The 16,485-nt window shown below is 33.6% G+C and overlaps 1 protein-coding gene across 7 annotated transcripts in view; it reads left to right on the forward strand.

Annotated features, from left to right (window-relative positions):
• Positions 1-16,485, forward strand: part of SYNJ1 (synaptojanin 1) — an 89,650-nt gene that overhangs the window by 33,576 nt on the left and 39,589 nt on the right. For 4 of the 7 annotated variants that reach the window (XM_008584090.1, XM_008584086.1, XM_008584092.1 and 1 more), the window contains exons 4-11: positions 636-861; positions 1,627-1,710; positions 5,873-5,934; positions 7,003-7,099; positions 8,267-8,436; positions 9,570-9,651; positions 12,736-12,888; positions 15,387-15,543. In XM_008584090.1, the coding sequence (XP_008582312.1) occupies positions 636-861; positions 1,627-1,710; positions 5,873-5,934; positions 7,003-7,099; positions 8,267-8,436; positions 9,570-9,651; positions 12,736-12,888; positions 15,387-15,543 (1,031 nt within the window). Of the gene's footprint in view, positions 1-635; positions 862-1,626; positions 1,711-5,872; positions 5,935-7,002; positions 7,100-8,266; positions 8,437-9,569; positions 9,652-12,735; positions 12,889-15,377; positions 15,544-16,485 lie in introns of all 7 variants that reach the window. The other 3 variants (XM_008584085.1, XM_008584091.1, XM_008584089.1) reach the window with 1 other exon arrangement.

The following is a 16,485-nucleotide window of genomic DNA, read 5'->3' on the forward strand; positions in this document are numbered from 1 at the left end:
TGGGATCCGAACCCTCGGGCGGGAGCGCCACCGCGCTTCCCAAGCGGCGCACTATCCAGTGCGCCACCGGGCCGGCCCTAAAGTTGAACTTTAAAAGTAGAGCTTTATACTGGGCCGGCCCCGTGGCGCACTCGGGAGAGTGCGGCGCCTGGGAGTGCATCGACGCTCCTGCCGCTGGTTCAGATCCTATATAGGGATGGCCGGTGTGCTCACTGGCTGAGCTCGGTGCAGGCGACACCAAGCCAAGGGTTGCGATCCCCTTACCGGTCACAAAAAGGACAAAAAAAAAAAAGTAGAGCTTTATAAAGTGGGATGGAAATATGTGTATGACTTGTTCCTTTTCAGAGCAAGTTAGGCTAAAATATATTATATATAAAGATGTAACAAAAATGGGGTACAGATACTAAAAACACAAAAAATATGCTTTTCTATGGACCATAGATCACATGTCCAAGGATCTCATTTCATAGCCCTATCTTCTGATCCCTAGCATAGTAAGTGTAAATGAATTGATTAATTTTGGGTGCCTTTTGATTTAATAACATTAAGTTACTGTTCCAGGAACACCATTTAAAAATTTATGCTATATTGTTTAGTACTCAGTAAACTAACACAGTTATTTCTTTTTCTGCTAGGAATCAGTCTTTGCATTTGCATCTCAAGCACTATGGTGTGAATTGTGACGACTGGTTATTACGCCTCATGTGTGGAGGAGTAGAAATCAGAACAATTTATGCTGCTCATAAACAGGCAAAGGCTTGCCTCATTTCAAGATTAAGCTGTGAACGAGCTGGGACCAGGTTTAATGTCCGGGGAACAAATGATGATGGTCATGTAGCCAATTTTGTAGAAACAGAACAGGTATATAGTGTTTTATATTGCTTAATTCACGTATTATGGGAGAGGCACAGAAAATACTAGAATGACAGATTTTTGTTTGATTCAGAACTCATTTTGACATCTATAATGTCATTTTATGATTGTTCTTGGCTAATTATTGGCCTTAAGAAAGGCTTCCCTAAAACACAGTTATTTAGATATGGCTTTTCAGATAAGTAGCAAGATATCCACTAATCAGCATGGCATAGTCAATGTTGTATGTTTTGGTTTTGAATTAAAAAATCCTCAATTATAGAGCTAGAAAACTTGTGTTTCTGTGAAATTAAATCAGACCCAATTCTTAATGGTAGAAATGTGTACCATCTAAAAGTTTAACGTTGTGATATTTTGGCTATGAAACTATACAGTTGTTAATCCAGGCCATGTCACCAGCCCAACTCAGATTATCAAATTAGGTTTTGAAAAATATAAAAAGCTAAAGAAAAAAATTAAATCAAATATGAAGGTATATATGTAAAATATTGAGATTTAAAAGGAATTCCTTTTTAAATGCTGTAATTCTTATGCTTATTTTTCACTATTTTCTTGATTAATCTAATTATTGAAAAAAAAAGTCAAACTTAATGGGCTATTTTGGAAATTTTGATTAGGACAGTTTGTATATAAGAGATAGGTCATAAAATATAACTAGTGTCCAACAGATTTTAGTAAACAGAGGTGTTTTTTCTAATACAAGAGTGGTGACTTTTTCTTTGGAAATATTTTATATATTACTTTTCTTTGTAGGTTGTGTACTTAGATGACTCTGTTTCTTCCTTCATACAAATCCGGGGATCTGTTCCACTGTTCTGGGAGCAACCAGGGTTGCAAGTATGTGTTTACATACATTCAGTTTTTATAATTCTTTCCTCTCAAAATTTTCCATATTTTCTAAACTTACAGAATAGTTTATTAGTTCATCGATAGTTCTGTTATTCCATCTACTAATATTAGCTAGATTCACAAATAAAAATCTGATAGAGTTGCTGGAATTGTCTTATGTATGTTTTCCTTTAATGCTTTTTCAAATATCCATAGAAATTCATCTGCTATATTTCACATTAAAAATTTGAGGTTTTAGCATTCACCCAATGTACACATTTCTAGCTGAGGTCAAATAAGACAACTTTGTGCCTACTTGTTTTAGCTTTCATACTGTACAAGTGGCCCTTTTGCATACTGTGTAGTACCACGTTTTTTTTCACATTTTTTGTTCTTTTTGCTGGTGATTTTGATGTTTAAAATGGCAACCAAGTGTAGTGTTGAAGTGCTTGTTCAGTGTTCCTAAGTACAAGAATACTGTGATATGCCTCATGGAGAAAATATGTGTAGGTGAGCTTCCTTCAGGCATGAGTACAGTGCTGCTAGCTGTGAGTTCAATGTTAATCAATCAACAATATATATTAAATAAAGTGTCTTTAAACAGAAAAAAATAAAATAAAAAAATGAAAATTTGAGGTTTTTATAGCACACTCATTTTCAAAGTGATTCCGTATTATCATGTTATTAGAGTATATGACAGTTTAAACTCTTTAAGCAGAAGAATGTAGTAGTTAAAACAAAGCATCTGGGACCAGGCTTCGCAATTGGGATCCGTAATCTACCACTACTAGCTATGTGATCTTGGGCAAGTAATTTAACCCCTCTGTGTCTCACTTTCCTTTTCTGTAAAATGAGAATAATTTTAATAGTACCTACTTCATAGGGTTGTTTTAAGGATTAAATGAAAAGCACTTAGAATAGTGCCTGGTACAGTCAGTACCATGTCAGGGTTAGCTGTTGTTGTTATCAATGATGTATCTGCTACTGGAATTTTATTTGATAATTTGTGGTGACCTGTCATCTTCAATATGTTTTCTGGCTCGCTTTCTGATCATTTTTTAAACTTTCATTTGTTGAAATAAATGTCTAATCTTTAAAATATAAGATTTTCAAAACATGTAAGGTTGTAGTATTGGATTGCTTATAATAGTGTAATTTTGCATTTTATTTTTGTTCAAAAACTTTAGTTGGTAAAGTGTTAGTCATATTCATTTTAGGCTTCTGGACATGTATAGTCTAGTAATTTTTGTGCCTTAGCCTACAGTATTGAGAAAAGGGACAGAAAAAATGTTGCCTTTTTTTTTTTTCCTTTTTGTCTTTTTTCGTGACCGGTAACGGGATCACAACCCTCGGTGTCGCGCCCGCACCGCGCTCAACCAGTGAGCGGACCAGTCTCTATATGGGATCCGAACCCTCGGTGGGAGCGCCGCTGCACTCCCAAGCGCCGCACTCTACCGAGTGCACCACTGGGCCGGCCCACCTTTTTTTATTTATTGCTGGATCTCTCACATTCTAGATTATTTTGGATAAAAATTGTAGACCACTTGAACTTTTTCATTAATACAATTTATTTAAGATAAGCCAAGAATTGACAAGGATCAGCATTTGTACTTCTTTGTAAAAATTCTTGAGTTCTTTTCAAGACCAGTTTGACTTATATGGGCTTTCTCTTTGGCATATAGTGGTAATTTAAATAGATATCTCTCTCCTCGTATCTCACTTTGGAAAGAATCCCAATCCAACACCACTTCTCCTAAGCTTTTGTGATCAATGGTTGTTTAGAATATTTGCTTTAAGAAAATCATAGGGGGTTGGCTGATTAGCTCACTTGGGAGAGCGTAGCTGGTGACACCAAGGTCATGGGTTGGATCCCCATACCGGCTAGCCACCAAAAGAAAATCATAAAGCTCGGATGCAAGGTGAATACTTTTGTTTTAGGGAAAGACTAGTGTAAGAGATTCTAGTAAGCTATTTATGGGCCGTTATACTGCATTCTGTGTTATTTTATTAAGAAGCTCAGAATTACAGTGTTTGATTATTCAATAAGGTTGGATCCTAAGTAGTTATATTGAGGGATCCTTCTTAGGTAGGACTTCCTTACTTCTGTATGCTGTGGCCTCCCTGTAGGTAGTCTGGCTGGCAATTGTCATATGGTTATGGGAGGAAAACTATGGATTTTTAAATTATGCATTTCTTCATAGAAATTGTTGGGGTTGGGTTGAGGATTGGGTCAGTGATTTTCTTATTTAGCTTAGTAGTTTTTACAGTCAACATTCTTGTGAATAGAAATAGATTTTTCCCACCATTTTCCCCACCATTCTGAATGAGTAGGTAATAAAGGAATGAAAATACATGATTGATTTTAAAAGACTTTAAAAATATATAATTGATTTTTTTAAATAAAAAAACCAAGTCCAAAGATTAATTATCCACAGAAGACAAACAAGGACTTTTAGTTGTATATGGTTATTAGTTGTCTTGTATATTTTCAGGACTGGAATTTATTTTAGGGGATCCTTGAACTTAGTGTTGCCTAGTGAGATGTCTCATTTCAGAAGTCACAGACAGGGAATCCTTAGGCAGTTGTCTCTTGACTTGCTTCTTATCCTCCATGATAAATTCCACCATGGTTTTTTAATTAAAAGCTGTTAAGGGAATCATCTGAAGTGATTTTAAAATGTAGATTCATGGCTTCAACTTCAGATCAGCTGAAACAATATCTTGGAATGGGGCCAGGAATCTGCATTTTTAACTAGGTTCTCTACCAAAGTTGAAAACTTCTGTTCTGCAGAATCCTACTCTAATGGCCTTGAAGCAGCCAATCCTGAGCAAGGAAAGGTAGCCCCATGATACTAAGCACCAGCATTTTCCTAGGCATTGGGACTTTTTTTTTCCCCCCACCAGTATCATTTCAGTTAAGGTCTTCATAATTTCTCTTAGTGTGGAAGATTCTAAGTTTTCTAACTGATCTCCTCCCTCTAGGCTCTGCTTTCTGCTAGCTCTGGCAGTTCTGAGTACTATAAAATGAAATTGAATATAGACAGGCTAATCAATTTCTTATTAAAAAGAAAAAAATTAAAGAGAAGCCACTAGTTATCAGGACAGTCATTAGATTGTCTGACTTAGGACAGCAAGGAAAAATGCTTAATGAATGATAGTACTGTTAATTCAATTTTGGAATTAAATTAGCATATTAGAACTTATTTTCCGGTTTTATTAAATTGTATGACTGATTTGTCGACCCTCCTCCCACACCCCCTTTAACGTCACTTTTGGGGAGTGACTTTGGGGGAACTTTGATCCCAAAGTCTCAGAGAGAAATGTTCATTTTTAAGTGAAGTTCAGGGAAATAATCTGGTCTCGTTTATATTTTTTCTTGGCATCTGTTAGATCTTTCTCAGTTCTGCCTTATCTCTCTGCCACTCTCCAAAGAAAAAGTGTAACAATACACAATAGGTAGATGTTTTCCATCTTGTTTAATTCGCTTAACCCATAAGTTCTGATGCATCAAAACGTGCTGTTACTATACTTGTGTGACTGCGAGGTTGACCTGGAAAGTCTGTTTTTCCAGGAAGGAATGATATTTTTAATTTGTTGGAGCTTTTGATGAGGGACTGGTAAAGAGAGTATTCAGATAGTGGAGAAAAAAACACATAGACATTGTACTGGTAAGCTGCTTGGAAGAATAGGAACTTAGGTTAGGACCAGTAAAATCTCATCTGAATCTTTTTTGGAATTAGTCGTATTAATCTAAGAGGCCAAATTATTTCACCTGTCTGTATTTCCTTTTTTATTGCCCAAGTGGTAATAATATCAGTTAACTTAACACAGGACATGCAGTTTGAGCTTAAAACAAGAGGTATGAAAGCACTCTTAAAAATATCTTTCATCAATAAAAGTTTCTGTTGGTTTATAAGCATTTCATAGTGGTATAACTTTTAGTTTTTTCTTAGGTTTTTTGTTTTTTTTTATGAGGTTGGTTTTTTAGAAATAAAAGGGAGGGGAAACCCCGAGAACTTGTTTTTTAAAAAGAATACCTTGAGTGAAGATCAATGATTTGATTTACTACTGCGTGTTCAGCAAATGAATCATTACACATTGTAAGCAGTGGTGTTTCTTTTGTCTACATGTTGGTTTTTAGTTTGATTAAACATATTTTTTCTTACCTAAGGTGGGATCCCATCGTGTCCGTATGTCAAGGGGATTTGAAGCTAATGCACCTGCTTTCGATAGGTAAAACATTATTTTTACACAGTGCTGTAAGTTTTGATATTGTTAAGCTGTGAGACTAGTTATATTTACTGATTCATTTCAACTTTTTTGGTACTAAGTAAAATTCCTTCTGGCTCCTAATGTAATTGGAATACTGTGACACCTAGTGTTATGACTTATAGGAGTGGTAGCACTGAAAATGGAGGTCTTGATCTCTTGGCCTTAAAACTTCCTCTCTGATGCATTGTCCAGTATGGTTGCCACTAGCCACATGTAGCTAGGTAGCACTTGAAATGTGACTAGTCCACACTGAGATGTGCTGGAAGTAGAAAATGCATGCTGGATTTCAAAGACTTAGTGCAAAGAAAAAAAGAATGTAAAATATCTCATTAATATTTGTTTTATATTGATTACATGTTGAAATGATATTTTAGATGTATTGAGTTAAAATATATTTAAATTCTTCTGTTTCTACTTTTTTTTAAGGTACTTTCTCGAAATTTAAAAATTTTAAATTATAGGGGTAGCTCATGTTATGTTTCCTTTGTATGGCATTGCTTCTGGAATGGTTGGAAGCTGGAGAGAAAAAAGACTCATATTTGGGACCCATTTTTCTTAAGCTAGAGCTAGCGCTGAATACTCACAGAGTATGTGATGTCCTCATGTGTGAGGTGCAGCCTTCACCCTCTGCCCTTACAGCCTTCCTAGCCAAGTTTATGGCTTGTCTGGTGCCAGCCTCACAGAGTGGGAAGGTTGCTGGATTATTCCACAGCTCCAGCTAGGTGGGAATCTCAGAATCCATAAGTCAGAGATGAAATTGTATTATAACTGAGTTTTCATAAACTCAGAGTTTTGAGACCATGTAGATGAATTTGTAACCAATTTTGCCAATTCTATGAGTTTAAAATACTGCCACATAGGTTCCATTCAAAAATCGATTCTTGTTTATTGGAAAAATTTTAGATAAATAAAATTAAAAAAGAGAAAAAGTAAAAATAAACAAAAAACCACAAAAAGAAAACAAAAACAATGAAAAAGAATTTAGGCTTATCATTTGACATATGCTTTTTTTCTTTCTTTCTTTCATAGGCATTTTAGAACACTTAAGAATTTATATGGTAAACAAATAATAGTAAATTTGCTTGGATCTAAGGAAGGTGAACATATGCTAAGTAAGGCTTTCCAGGTAAGTATGGTCATTTCTTCTTCTGTTCTGGCTCCTGGACTCTTAGGATGGTATTAAAAAAAAAATACAATAATGAAATTCTCCCAGGAAGTAAATTACTTTCTAGAAAAATGTTGGGTACTTGTTGGAACCTTCAACTCTTTCAGGCTATTAGGAAATAATTTAGGCTTATGTTTCAGAAATCGGTATTCTGGAAAGCTCTTACGGCAATTGACACTGCTTTCTAATCTGCTTATTTATTTTGTAGAGAAGCAGAAAAATACTCTCTCCCCAAAATATGTTCATCTGTCACTAGTAGAGAAATATCAGGCAGTTTCTTCCTTCATCTGTCATTGCCTTGCCTGCTTCCTAGAAACCACAGTCATTGTTTTTAACCTATGAAATGGTAAATAATATATTTGGATACATGTAAGACTATATACAGTCTTGTATTGATGAGAGAAAACATGAGAATTCCAAGTAAAAAAAAAACACAAAGAAATGCTTGACTTCTAAAGAAAAAATATTTTTAATAAACATTTATTGAATTAATAATGGATTAATTTAAAGTATAGTGTTACATGAGATTATTAATAAATTAATAAAAATGGTTAGAAAACATTTTCTGAAGTTCACTTTATGAGTCTGAAAATAACCTAATTATTTAGGTTTTTTAACCTTATGAAATAAATATTGTTAATAAACAGATTATAAGAGAGTGACTTTTTGTGGTAAACTTAAAAAATATATTGTATGTAATGAAGGAAGATATAAAAAATGACTCAGTCTTTGATAAGCATTGTCTTAAAAAATAAGATACTTTATTTTGCAGTTCTATAATGGGTATAAACAGTTATTAAATTTATGTTGTAAAAATAAAATGTTGATGATTGGAAGTAATTTTTTGTTTTTTAAACCAGTTGAGATTATTTAAATTCCCTGATGTTAATTATGTCACCTAATCTCTCAGGGATAGTATATGAGGTTTTAGGGAAAAGATGTCATTGGGTATCAGCAATTAATTTTCCATTTTACTGCTAGTGCTACTGAAAGCTTTGTGGGATTAGTAAAATTTCAAGGGACTGTGTTGAGGTTTTAATTTAAAACCTAAGGTTCCATTTATAACATTATATTGATAAGATCATGTTTAGTTAACATTTAGATGAATATTTGTCATTTTACTTTCAGAGTCATTTGAAAGCTTCTGAGCATGCTGCTGATATCCAGATGGTGAATTTTGACTATCATCAAATGGTTAAAGGAGGAAAGGTGGAAAAATTACATAGTGTTCTTAAACCTCAAGTCCAGAAGTTTGTAGATTATGGATTTTTTTATTTCAATGGAAGTGAAGTTCAAAGGTTTGATTGCTCTGTTTCTCTATTCTTTATCTGTCTTTCTTTTTTTCTTTATTTCCTGTTCTTTCTTTCTCTTTTCTTTTTTTTTTTTTTCTGGCAGGATCAGCCAGGTATCTCTGTCTTTAAATTTGAACTTTGCTATAATTTAAAAATTATTCTTAACATTGAACTCTTAAATTTCCTTTTTTAAATTGAAGTTTATAATTAAATAAAATATCTTTTTAATATTTGATTTTAGGCTTGTTTTTCTTTGTGTAGGATTCAAAAAATAATAATAGTCACATTATTGAGCACATATTATGGGACATGAAGTGTACTTAGTCTTTACATGTATCAATAATAACAATGGTAGGGAAAGGTTCTATTATTATACCCATTTACATTTGAGGAAATTGAGGCATAGGCTATAATCTTCTCCCAGTCACATAAGCAGAAAGTGTTAGAGCTAGGATTCATCTGGCTCCAGACCTCGTACTGTTATTTATGAAACTGTTTCACTTCTCTTTTAAAACTAATATTGTAATATTTCTTGACCTCAGATAAGACTATTAAATGAAAGTAGAAGTAAAAGATATTGCTTACTGTCTACTTTAATATAATTTAAATCTTCAGGTTTTGCATATGAAATAGAGAAGAAAAGTAAATATTGAAAGATATAAGTTCAGAATATAAGTTGAGGTAAACTTTAGTAAACAAAACTGAAATTTTTAATTTTTAAAAAAATTTTATGATATTTAGTATCAGTGCCATAGAAATTTTATAAGACAGTCAGTAGTGATAACAGATCTTAAGTTTTTGATTTAAGTATTTGATTACCTTTAATGTATAAAAAACTGTAGGATTATAAACCTGAATGTATGTTTACCTCCTAACTACTGGCCTAATTGAAAGCAAGGGTGTGATAGATATGTGATGAAGAATATATGGCAAAATGTTAACAGTTGTAAAATTTAGGTGGTGAGTATATGGATGTTCACAGTATAATTCTTTCATCTTTCTCGTATGTTTGAAGTTGTAATAATAAAATGTTGGAGGGGGGAAGTGGGTGCTACATTTTAATCACCTCAGTTATTCTGTTTGTTTTAGCTCTATTTTTGTTCCAAGTTAGCTGCTTAACTTAGTTGAATTTGTTACAGATGTCAGAGTGGTACAGTTCGAACAAACTGCTTGGATTGTCTTGATAGAACAAATAGTGTGCAGGCATTCCTTGGCTTAGAGGTAAAAAACAAATTAAAATGGATGTGCCTTGTATTATATGCCTCTTGAGTGCTTTTATAATATTTATGTTTCTCATTAGTTACTTTTCAGAAGATATAAATGAAGTTATGCTTCATTAATGGCATTCTTTTCTTCTAGTCTTTTTTTTTTTTTGGCCAAAATCTTTTTTGATTTAAATGTTTCCTTTACCTGCTGTTCATTGCTGTCTATCGACTTTATTCTATTCTTCCTTAACTCTCCCTTTAAAAACTGCTATTTACACTATTCCAATCATCACTTCTTTTACCTGTCTTTTGGGAAAAAAGATACATATCTATACATAGATATATATGTATATTGTCATTATTTTCTGTGTTGTCTTTTAAAAGTCTGTCTTAGGATGAGGACGGTTTGCTCTCACATGTCCAATTCTATAGGATTATGTTCTTGACACTTTTTAACTCAATACAGTTTGGCATTTTTAAATCAGTGGCTATAAAAAACAGGATCAGATGAAAATCCTATTGTTAGTGAGAATGAAAATGAATGAGATTCAACTTCTCTGATAAGGTCTTTGTTTAAAAGTTTTTCTTCTATACCACTTATCCATCAAAGTCAGTCTAACATAGACATAGTCTCAACTATTTGACAAACTGTGGAGCAGTGCTGAGCTTTCTAAGTCTTCCCTATCTTGCAAGTTAGGGTCATAAGGCTGTTGTGGGTCTTCATTTAGTTTATTAGAAACTTAGCATAGTTTTCACATACTATAAAAAACAGGAATAAGAAAATAACTTATTTCCTCTAGTTAATGATCCTGAATTTGGCCAGAATATTGATTAATTAGTTACTCCACCACTGAGGTTCTTTCTATCGCAAAAATGAAAGTACGATGTGTAAAATTGTTTGCTACAGAAATGTATTTTTTATGTAACTAAATAAATTTTACTGTTTGGACTTTTTTGAAACTTGTCATTTAGGTTTATCGTTATAATTTACTTAGAAAATATGACAGAGACAAGAAGAGTGAAAGCAGGCATGTTGGTCATTTTGATAGAGTTTATCACATGGCTCTGGTTTGTTTTAAATTCTAGTTTTAAGTGGCCAAATATGGTTTGTGAGAGTAACCTTATGAGACACTTGAAACTCTTCATTAAAAGTGTGACAGGCATGGGGCCGGCCTGGTGGCGCACTGCTACAGTGCGTCGCTTGGGAGCGCAGCGGCGCTCCCGCCGAGGGTTTGGATCCCACATACAGACTGGTTCCTGCTCACTGGCTGAGCGAGGTGCGGGCGCAACACCGAGGGTTGCGATCCTGTTGCCGGTCCCGGTCCAGTACGGGCGTGACACTGAGGGTTGTGATCCGTTGCCGGACACGAAAAAAGACAAAAAGGAAAAAAAAAAAAAGTGTGACAGGTGTTAGTTTTCAGGATCTGACTTAGCTGACTCTCCACTGTTTGTAGTTAGGTGTGAGAATACTCCCTAGTATAGCAATTGGTTGATTGGTTACAAAACTTATTGCTAACATAGGCAAAACCAAACTAGTACTGAAGTAAGATCAGTTTTGCCTAATTCCTTGAAGACAGAAAGCCATTTTAATGATAAAGAAGGTCCTGGGGGTGCTTATTTTGTTTTATTCTACGTGCTAGCAAAGAACAGCTCTGGCATAAATCTCTAGGTAATAAAATGAACCCAGTTTAGGGTTTTTTATATTATTTTACTTTTTGATTCTTCTATAATAATGGATAATCACCATACTTACAGATAAAAGTTAAGTAAAAATGCAAGGCATAGAATATGACTGGATTCCAAATAGAAACAGACTGGATTAGGATTGTACGTTGCTTGGACTCTGCCAGATTTCTAGGCTAGAGATCATACAGAGTAAAGATCAATAACTTTTCTGAACACTTTTATTGTTATCTGTGATGAGGGAATTGTGGTAGTCTAAAGGTCCTTCAATTCCGTGCATACTGTGTTCCCCCTAGTTTTCCCTTATGTATATGAGTATTACTGATATAGATTTTATTCATAAAAAGAGGTCGTGACTTTAGGCACAGCTGTAACTTAATTTTCTTTTGTGACAATTTAAGAGCAGCTCTTCTTTTCTTTTCTTTTTTTTTTTTTTTAGAAGATGACCGGTAAGGGGATCTTAACCCTTGACTTGGTGTTGTCAGCACCATGCTCTCCCAGTGAGCAAACCGGCCATCCCTATATGGGATCCGAACCCGTGGCCTTGGTGTTATCAGCACCGCACTCTCCTGAGTGAGCCACCGGCCGGCCCCAGCTCTTCTTTTCTTATAATCACCTTACCTTAATTACCTAAACCTAAAAAAACAAATCTAAAAATTAAAAAAAACTTACGGGCCAGCCCGGTGGCGCACTGCTATAGTGCGCCGCTTGGGAAGCGCGGCGGCACTCCCGCCGAGGGTTCGGATCCCACATACAGACCAGTTCCGCTCACTGGCTGAGCGAGGCGCAGGAGCAACACCGAGGGTTGCGATACGTTGCCGGACACGGAAAAAGACAAAAAAAAAAAAAACTTATTTCCATACATATTTAGGTAAACTAGGTAAATATGTTTCTCTATTCTAATGCATGCTGTTGATTAATTAGGTCTTTTCAGTGAGCAAGCTAAACTACTAGTCTAACTTATAGGGACATTTTTTTTTTTTTTTGACCGTAAGGGGATCGTAACCCTCAGCACGGTGTGGTCTGCACCACGCTCAGCCAGTGAGTGCACTGGCCATCCCTATATAGGATCTGAACCTGCAGCCTTGACACTACCAGAGCCGCAGTCTCCCGAGTGAGCCACAGGGGCAGCCCTATAGGGACATTTTAATATAAGTAATTTTATCATTTAATCAGAAAGAAGTTCTTAATACAAGAAAATATTAAGTTACTTGTAATTTTCATTGATGTGGTATTTACTTTAAACATTGAAATGGTGGGAAATAATACAGTTAGCCTAGCAAACTGTTATGTTTTCAGAATCCAATCCCACATAGTCCTATAGTATACATTTTTGGTTTGATTCTGGTAGTACTTAAAGTCAAATTACAATTAACGTATTAATGTACTTATTAAAGTTTCTCTTTTGCTGTTTTAGATGCTAGCTAAACAATTGGAAGCTCTCGGCTTAGCTGAAAAGCCTCAGTTGGTGACTCGCTTTCAAGAAGTTTTTCGGTCAATGTGGTCTGTGAATGGTGATTCAATCAGTAAGATATATGCAGGAACTGGAGCTCTCGAAGGGAAGGCGAAGGTAGAGCTAGATCTTTCATAACGTTACAAAAAATCCTCTCTTTCCTCTATTAAAAAAACTTTTAAATGACCTTTTTTTAATTAATAGCTTTTTTAATTAATAAATATCTCTTTTTGAGTTCTGTATTATCATGTTTTTATGCCCTCTTTGATTCTTCCTTCTACAATGGATACTAATGATTCCTGGCAGATAGATATTTCCCTAGGTTTGGGGGCTATATATTTGTATGTAAGACGACTAGTTAGTCATTTAGTGATAACCCACTAAGGCTATATATGTATTGCTTATATTTTTTTCATGATTTCCCCTTGTATATGTTTTATTTTGATTAGAAATATATTGTTTATTTTGATTATAAATATGATTTTAATTATAGTTGTCCTAATAAAGGGTTCTATCTCATTTTGCTTTGCTTGTTCAACAGTGCCTACCGTTTAATAGATGTGTGATAAGTGCTAGATGGAGAAGTAAATCAGTCAACAATTTATACAATACCTACTGTGAACCCAACATTATTAGGGTTTAATTGTTTGGTTTTTATCCTGTTACTTATCTTACCTTGAAAAGGAGGCTATTAAAATGTGCCAAAGAAGTACGAGAGTTGGACTTAATTATAATTCTATATCTCGTCATTACTTTTTAATTGCTGGTATTATCTAAAGACTACTTCCACTCTAGTATTTGGCCTTCATTGAGGGATTCTGGAACCATGCTTTAGGTATTTTTCATTATTTTATATACTTAAATATTGTTTAACTTTTTATGGACCCTGGCCTCACTTGAATTTATTAACATTCTAAATCTCTGCAGTTCCTCAAATTATTCTAGGAATAGAAATGAGAACATTTACCACTTTTATAGTTCTCATTCAGCTTCTCCAATATAGCAACTGAAATTCTTTAAAGGCCATTCTTCATCTCCAAGTCTTCTATTAGTTTCTAAATCTTCCTCCTCTTCTGTGTCTCATACAGTGCCATGCCTCAGTCCAGAGGTTCTCTACCTCACCTGCAAAGTTTCTTTTGTTCAACTCATTCATGAATACTTCAAAAAGTTCACAGAAAGATTTGCATTATCTTACAGTTCTATTTTTCCATGAACTTTTTGAAGTACGCTTGTAGAAATAATTTGTATTGACTTTTACAAATATTTACTTTCTAAATGGTCCCTATTTTTAAAAACCTGAAATTGTTAAACTTTCATTTACTCCTTTTAAATAGACAACATAATTCTTGCTGTTAAGAGCTGATTCTCTACAACTGTTGCTTAAAATATTTTTATGTTCTTCTCTCTTTTTGTTTCTGCAGTGATTAAAACAATATATGTACAGAGGTTACATATATTTTCAGTGATCTTTTATCTTTATATAGATATGAAATTTTATGTATTAAATATACTAGTCTGAATTGAACTAAAATCTAACATCTGAACTGCTCTTTCTTTTCCTTTCTCTGGATTCCTTTTGATTAATTGCCTGATAATATGAATGGTGAGTGTCTTTTCAAATAATGTCATCTGCGTATAGTATCTTATGAAAGGAAATAACATTTTAATACCAAATTTAAATACCTAATTTAATATAGTGGTATTCATTTAGTGGCATGTAAGAAAATTGGCTCTTCATTTAGTAACATTTTAAAAAATTGGCTCTGTATTCTGAAAAGAAACTTCTAATTACTGTTATTCCTTTAAGGAATAAAAATTACAGATTGCAAACTAGTTATTTTCTAAAGGCAAGAGGTTTTTTTAAAAACAATTATCCAGATCTGTAAAATCAAAATAAATCCTCTTTATGGTAACTAACATGCCTAATAAAATAAATGTTCATTAAAAGTTATAATCAACTCTCATGTAGGAATAAGTTTACTATATTTATGATTTATATTTGCATAGGCAATAAAGTAGCTTAAAATATACAAACTGTAGTTTACATATAATATTTATTTATGAGCTGTAATTGTAGATTTCTTTTTAGACTAGACCTTTATTCTTAGGTTTAGTTTTGGTTTTAACTAATATAAATTATTTGTGAGCAATTTTAATTTTATTTTTCTGTCAAAGTAATTTGAAGTTCTAGGGGCATGTAAGTTCAGTGTGTCCCTACTTCATCTTCCCTGTCTCTCCCACCTGTCCCATCCCCAAGTTTAAAAGTTATGATGTAAGAGGAATTTTTTTTGTTTTAAGTAAGTATGCTTTAGTTTATTTCCTTTATAGTAAACAATTTTAAACATTTACTGATCTAGATATCATTACTGGATGCAGTTGTGGCACAGAACTTTTTCATTTCTTTGTGCAGAGCTGTTATCCAAAAGAAGAAAGGAAATAGTGACAACTTGAGGCATTTTAATGTAATGATTACATATTCAAAACAGAATGATAAAGTCTTTTTTTACACTAAAATCATGTAAAACCGATTTAAAGTTTTAAAATACCTACTGAGTAAAATCAACACTATTTAGAATGAAAGTTCATGCTTCTTTCTCCCTCAACAGGCTGGAAAGTTAAAAGATGGCGCTCGTTCTGTTACTAGAACAATTCAGAATAACTTCTTTGACACCTCCAAGCAAGAGGCCATTGACATCTTGCTACTGGGAAATACTCTAAATAGTGATTTAGCTGACAAAGCTCGAGCACTTTTAACTACTGGAAGTTTGCGTGGTATGCATACTTACCTTATATTTTATTTACATTATGTTATTCATAGCCCTTCCAGAAGTCCAAGAGATATATGTAAACTTATTTACATAAATAATTTTTAGAATGTAGTTGGTTAAAATAGTTATGGAAAGAATTTCTGTAAAGGTAATTTTTTAAAATTGCATTTTCCAAAGGAAGTTTGTCTCTTAAAATGTTTATACTATCACTGGTATTATTAAGCCATAAACTGAGGCCCATGCATGTTTTCTTTATAGATTATGATTGAGGGGGTAAATAGTTTTAAGTATTGCCAACTTTACACAAGGCAGGATTTCACAGAATATTCAGTTAGTACTTTTAATAGAGAATTCAATAATCTAATTATGTAGAAAAATGCTTTCTTGAAAAAAACAATAAATATATTGGTTATTTTTCTATACACTACACCAAGCGTTTCTGTAACTTGGTCTTAACTTTTAATTGCTATTGTTTGACTAAGCATTAAACCATATTAGTTAATAAAGTCGTACTTATTATTGGATACTAACTGCTATTAACAATTTTAATATCTGTCATAAATATATGGCTTTCAGTATAGCTTTTTATCTTTCATTGTGTGTCTTTTATTAGATTCAAAGGAATTTAGCTTCTCATGTCAGTGAGCACAAAAAAGTAGTAGTACAGGAAACTCAACAGTTGTTGTAGAACTTAGTAGATTAGACTTCCTTTTTTTTTCCTTCCAGCTTTACTGAGGTATAATTGACAAAGTAAATTAAACTTCCTTAATTCCACTTTTTTTTCATTTTAACTTTTCAACACTATGAACACTTCTTTTTTCTGTTAGCCTCCAACCAAACCTTTCAATGTTCCCTGTTCAAGTAGGAGAAAATCGTTCCTGCATCAAGTGATATACTCTGGAGTTGTATTTAGATTAATAATAATCAAATAGATTATCATGGATTC

This window comes from Galeopterus variegatus, unplaced genomic scaffold, assembly GCF_000696425.1.
Source record: "Galeopterus variegatus unplaced genomic scaffold, G_variegatus-3.0.2 Scaffold3144, whole genome shotgun sequence".
NCBI lineage: Eukaryota > Metazoa > Chordata > Mammalia > Dermoptera > Cynocephalidae > Galeopterus > Galeopterus variegatus.